This window comes from Populus nigra, chromosome 1 (genome assembly GCF_951802175.1).
Source record: "Populus nigra chromosome 1, ddPopNigr1.1, whole genome shotgun sequence".
Lineage (NCBI taxonomy): Eukaryota > Viridiplantae > Streptophyta > Magnoliopsida > Malpighiales > Salicaceae > Populus > Populus nigra.
The window spans coordinates 34,669,399-34,675,378 of record NC_084852.1 but is presented as its reverse complement, the minus strand read 5'-3'; the positions used below and the strand labels follow the sequence as shown (position 1 = coordinate 34,675,378).

General features: G+C 32.8%; 2 protein-coding genes across 2 annotated transcripts; both read left to right on the top strand.

Annotated features, from left to right (window-relative positions):
• The first annotated feature begins 977 nt into the window (after positions 1-977).
• On the top strand, positions 978-3,226 carry LOC133681543 (probable 2-oxoglutarate-dependent dioxygenase AOP1). The gene is made up of 5 exons (XM_062104617.1): positions 978-1,393; positions 1,617-1,870; positions 2,076-2,104; positions 2,783-3,132; positions 3,223-3,226. The coding sequence occupies exons 1-5, from the start codon at positions 1,020-1,022 to the stop codon at positions 3,224-3,226; spliced, it is 1,011 nt and encodes a 336-aa protein (XP_061960601.1). The 5' UTR covers positions 978-1,019.
• Positions 3,227-4,308: 1,082 nt separating this feature from the next.
• Positions 4,309-5,126, top strand: LOC133683903 (probable 2-oxoglutarate-dependent dioxygenase AOP1.2). The gene is made up of 2 exons (XM_062106803.1): positions 4,309-4,684; positions 4,836-5,126. The coding sequence occupies exons 1-2, from the start codon at positions 4,418-4,420 to the stop codon at positions 5,088-5,090; spliced, it is 522 nt and encodes a 173-aa protein (XP_061962787.1). The 5' UTR covers positions 4,309-4,417; the 3' UTR covers positions 5,091-5,126.
• The last annotated feature ends 854 nt before the right edge of the window (positions 5,127-5,980 follow it).

The following is a 5,980-nucleotide window of genomic DNA, read 5'->3' as shown; positions in this document are numbered from 1 at the left end:
AATGACGAATAGAGAGAGAGGAAGAGAAAAATGGCAGAAACCCGTGGGCCAAAGGCTAATTTTTTTTACCAAATTTAAACTCGTTTTCTTCATGCTCAGCCCATGAAATCCACCCCTATCTTGTCTTTAATGGTGCCAAATATTGGCCCTTGGTTCAGCTGAGAAGAATTCCAACCGTTGGTTCAAAGTAGATCAATGCACCTCCTAACACAATTAGCCTAAACGGACCGTATAGGGTTGTAGAGAAATGTTATGTGATCATTTTGGTTCAGGTGTTGTTAAATTTGATGGAGATATGAAGCATTAGATGCACCTGAAAAGTAGTTACCCGGACAGTTTTTTCAGGCAAAATTTGATGGTCATTGTGTATTGATGCATCAAGGTTCTCAATTATAATTTGGTGGCCATGAATCCATTAGAACCAAAAAATATTAGAGATTGTATTAGGACACTAGGTTATGTCGAGCTCTAGCTCTGTAGTGATGAGTTAAACAATGAATCCAACTCTAGGAACATTTGACACTAATTGATCCATGAAAATATAAAGAGATGGTAGATTACGAGGCTATTCTATGCCATATATATACTTCTCTCTCTTTGGGGAACCAATTGGTCTCTAGTTGTCCTTTTTTATCAAGAATATTTCACATGAAAATATGAAGCGATGGTGGATTATCAGGCTCTTCTAGGCCATAAACTTCTAGTACATATATTTCTCTCCCTTTGAGGGAACCACTTGGCCCTTGGTTGTCCTTTTGCATATTCCAATTTCAATCAATATATATATATATATATATTTCTCAAGGTTTAAGTCGCCACTTGGTGCTTATAGTTAATTAAAAATTAATGTATGGTCATGGTTAGAGTCCATAGGATATGCACAAGTCACATCAGATGTATAGTATAATAAATTTTCATATTACGACAGAGAACCTAATCCAAATTATTTACATTTAAATACACCTGAATTGAGATTTCTGTTCCTCATTTTTTCAACAAATTAACCTAGTATCCTAAATATGAGCCAGGAAACTCCTTTTCAGCTTCCTATAATAGATTTCTGCAAGTCAGATCTAAAGCCAGGAACTTCAGAGTGGGACTTGGTGAAATCTCGAGTTTGGAAGGCAATTTCAGAGCATGGTTGCTTCAAGGCTTTGCTTGACAAAATTCCTCTGCATGTCGAGAAGTCATTTCTTGGTGAAGTGAAAGAGCTCTTCGACATACCCCTTCAGACGAAAAGGCAACATGTTTCTGAAATACCCTTTTATAGCTATTTTGGGAAATCCACACCTCCGCTGCAATATGAAAGCTTTGGTATTGAGGATCCCAGCATCTTCGACAACTGCAACAACTTCACCAATGTCTTGTGGCCACATGGAAACCCAGATTTTAGGTACACGAGAACATTCTTTTCAACTTTTGGAGCTCAAACTGCATTAACATGCAATTCAATCTTTATTATTTTTCATATGGGCTAACGAAGGTGAAACAGAACTTGATCCGATCCACCAGCATATCGGTTAGGTTGAGTGATCATAAATCACTCAAAAAAAGTATAGCTATATATCCCAACTTCTCTTGTAATTAATTAAAAGTCTTCCTTCTGTTTTCTGCAGAAAAAGTGTAAAATATTTTACAGCACAAGTATCACAATTTGAGAAACTCATAAGGAGGATGATTTTGGAGAGCATGGGTCTTGACAATTACATGGATGAACACATGAGCTCGACTTCTTGTGTTCTTAGAGTAATGAAATATCAAGCGCCTCAAATTACTGAACCAACGTATACAAAGCACCACACAGATAAGAACTTAATTACTATATTGTATCAAAATCAAGTTGATGGGCTGGAGGTACAAACCAAACATGGTGAGTGGATTGGTGTGGAACTCTCGCAAGATCACTCTTTTGTCATCCTTTAGAGTATGTCATTGTTCTTTCTGCCTTCCATAAGTTTATTTGATAATATATTTGCTCAAGATTTGAAGTTTAGATTCTAGTTTAAGTAAATTCAAAATATACGGACGTAGAAAACATAAGCATTTCCCTTTGTTATTGGAGTTGATTTCTGCAGGCATGGACGAATGGTCGATTGCACCCGCCGTTTATAAAATTTTATTTTACCCAATCGAGCATTAACTTAATGTCAAAACATGTTTTTTAACATCATAAGAGCCAAGTTTATAAAACTAATCAAAATAAAAAATCAAATTCAATCTCAATTCAATTAATGTGAAATAATTAAATTAAATATAAAAAAAGATCAAGTGATAAAAAAAAAACAAATAAAACATTGTAGTAACTATTGCAAACCATAATAAATTGTGTCTTTTTTTAATATTGTATTTTCCAGTTTTTTTTTATATATAAATATTTTAGTCAAAACTCATTGCCCTCACATGTTCATGATTTAAAATAACGTTTCATAGTTTATTGAGGATAAATTTTGTAAAATAGTTGTTAAATAGGAAGCAAAAGGACAAATAAAACAAATGATACAAATGAAAAACATTAAGTTTGAAGCATCGAATACAAAAAAGATGCAAATAAAAAAACATGACGTGATATAAAAGTTTGAAGAACCCAATAAAAAAAAAAAAAAACTTAGATGGCTGACAGCTGACTGTTACATGAACATTGTTCATATCCAAATTACGACAGAGAAAACCTAATCCAAATTATTTACATCGAAATACACCTGAATTGAGATTTATGTTCCTCATTTTTTCAACAAATTAAAAACCTAGGATCCTAAATATGAGCCAGGAAACTCTTTTTCAGCTTCCTTCAATAGATTTCTGCAAGTCAGATCTAAAGCCAGGAACTTCAGAGTGGGACTTGGTGAAATCTCGAGTTTGGAAGGCAATTTCAGAGCATGGTTGCTTCAAGGCTTTGCTTGACAAAATTCCTCTGCATGTCGAGAAGTCATTTCTTGGTGAAGTGAAAGAGCTCTTCGACATACCCCTTCAGACGAAAAGGCAACATGTTTCTGAAATACCCTTTTATAGCTATTTTGGGAAATCCACACCTCCGCTGCAATATGAAAGCTTTGGTATTGAGGATCCCAGCATCTTCGACAACTGCAACAACTTCACCAATGTCTTGTGGCCACATGGAAATCCAGATTTTAGGTACATGAGAACATTCTTTTTCAATTTTTGGAGCTCAAACTGCATTAATATGGAATTCAATCTTTATTATTTTCATATGGGCTAACGAAGGTGAAACAGAACTTGATCCACCAGCATATCGGTTAGCAAGGGTGGAGCCAGAAATTTTTTTAATCCTGGGCTATTAAATAAATATATAAATATTTTTTAAGATCGATTATTAATTCATGTACATGAATTTTTAAAGTTAACAGTAAAGTTTTAATTCAAATACACTACCTAAAATATTAAAAAATAAATTTAAAAGTACATAAAATTAAAGCGAAAGTAAAAATAAATTCACTATTAAAGTTACATCATTTGATGTTTTGTGGAATATAATTAATCTATAATCGAATCTGAATCGATATTGTAACAACCCCTCAACCGGAATAAAATAACAATCTCATGTCAACTGAAAAACAAAGTAATTAAATTTTTTCCCTCTTTCATTTCCTCCTTCCTTCACTTGATTCTTCCCTAGATTAGTGTTTTATAAGTTGAACTTTGTAAGTTTACGAGGTTATTCTTTCACTTTTTTTATTTTTTTTCTTAGATTTTTTTTTTTATGTTTTCCCTTACTTTTTTCTATTTCTCTCTTGCCTTTTCTTTTTTTTTATTTTTTTATTCTGCCTCTGCCCAGTCGGCAACATATAAAAGAAAGGAGGAGCTGATTTGTTTTATTTTTTAATGGCAAATAACCATTTTATTCTTAATGAGTCATTTTACTTTTATTTTACGGTCCTTTTTTTTGTTAGCACTACCAAGCTCCATTCATTCTAAAATTTTAACCAGATTTTATTCAACATATTTTAAGATCCCTCATAAAATTTCAGCTCGATCTGATGGTCAGATTGAAAATTACGTCCAATAACGTAAAACTAGTCAAATTGTGATTTTTTATCAAATTTCTAAATTTCTCCAAAACTTCTGAAATTTTAACCCAAGCTAAAGCATCATATTAAAAGGCTCCACGCAAATTTTCAGATTTTTTTTATAATTTAATTGAAAATTATGAATTTCTTTTACATAAAACTAGTCAAAACATATTAATAAAATCTTGACCTGGGCTAAAGCCCACCCCAGCCTTTGCCATACCTCCGCCTATGTCGGTAAGTGTGCGTGATCATAAATCACTCGAAACAAGTATTGTTATATATCCCAACTTCTCTTGTAATTAATCCAGAACCTTCCTTCTGTTTTCTGCAGAAAAAATATAAACTATTTTACAACACAAGTATCAGAATTTGAGAAACTCATAAGGAGGATGATTTTGGAGAGCATGAGTCTTGGAAATTACTTGGATGAACACATGAGCTCGACTACTTGTGTTCTTAGAGTAATGAAATATCAAGTGCCTCAAATTACTGAACCAACGTATACCTCAAAGCCCCACACAGATAAGAACTTAATTACTATATTGTATCAAAATCAAGTTGATGGGCTGGAGGTACAAACCAAACATGGTGAGTGGATTGGTGTGGAACTCTCACAAGATCACTCTTTTGTCATCTTGATTGGGGAATCCTTTAGAGTAAGTCACTGTTCTTTCTACATTCGATGAGTTTATTTGATAATATATTTGCTCAAGATTTGAAGTTTAAATTCTAGTTTAAGTAAATTCAAAATATACGGACGTAGAAAACATAAGCACTTCCGTTTGTTATTGGAATTGATTTCTGCAGGCATGGACGAATGGTCGATTGCACCCGCCGTATCACCGCGTAAGGATGAGTGGAAGCGAGGCAAGGTACTCTGCTGGATTGTTTTCCTTTTTCAAAGCAGGTTATAAAACCAAAACCCCTGAAGACTTGATCGATGAAGATCATCCCTTGCTTTACAAGCCATTTGATTATTTTGAATTCCTCAAGTTTTTTTCGGCCTGGGCACCCAAGGCTCAGCCTAATCAGTGTGCTTTAAAGGCTTACTGTGGTGTGTGATATTCTTAATCTTAAATTAAAGCAACCTTATGAGGTCGCTGTTTTTTTTTTTTTTACTTTGTAATAACTAATAATGAAAGGGTGAATGCTGGTTCGGTATTGACACCACGTATAGAGAAAGTCATAACTAGAGATTTTAGGTTGTTTAAATAAAAGCTTAACTAGGCTCAGCCTAGTTATAATGTTAATAATAATAATAATAATCTTAGGTTGTTTAAATAAAAGCTTATAATTACCTTTTAAAAAAGACTAAACCAAATAAAACTTTTAACTCTATTTGAAAAGAAAATTTTAAACTAACTAAAAATATAAACAATATCTTTGACATCATCTATATCTTTTGGGCATGATCGATTTTAGTCAATCATGATCAATTGGCCGATCATGGTCGAATGGTCGATTTTGATCAATCTAAAGTCGATCATTGTCAATTTCATTATGAAACTGTTTGACAGGACCAAATGTTTTCTTGGATTTTACCTTGTCCAAGTAGTCCAAAAACTAATCATCTAAATGTTCCATGCTAGTCTTATCTACTTACTGAAAGACATGCGTTCTAGTTAATACCCACATATAAATATGTTGGTTTATCATCACGATAAGGATAAATTTCAAAACCAATGAAGGTTTTAAAAATACTTATAGTTTCTAGAAGATTGATAGTATAACTATTTTCATTGATCTTTCATATTATGTTGTGAGATCCACATTTATGTAGTGTTTTCCAAAACACATAAACATTATAAAAATAATAATTTTAAGATTTTTCAGAAGTCTCATGGATCCTATTAAACAAAATATGATTGTTTAGGACTTAAGTGAAGATTACCTGAAAATCATTTCTTCTTTCTAGGGTTTAATCAACTTTTCAAGTTTAGGTTGTCATAAAT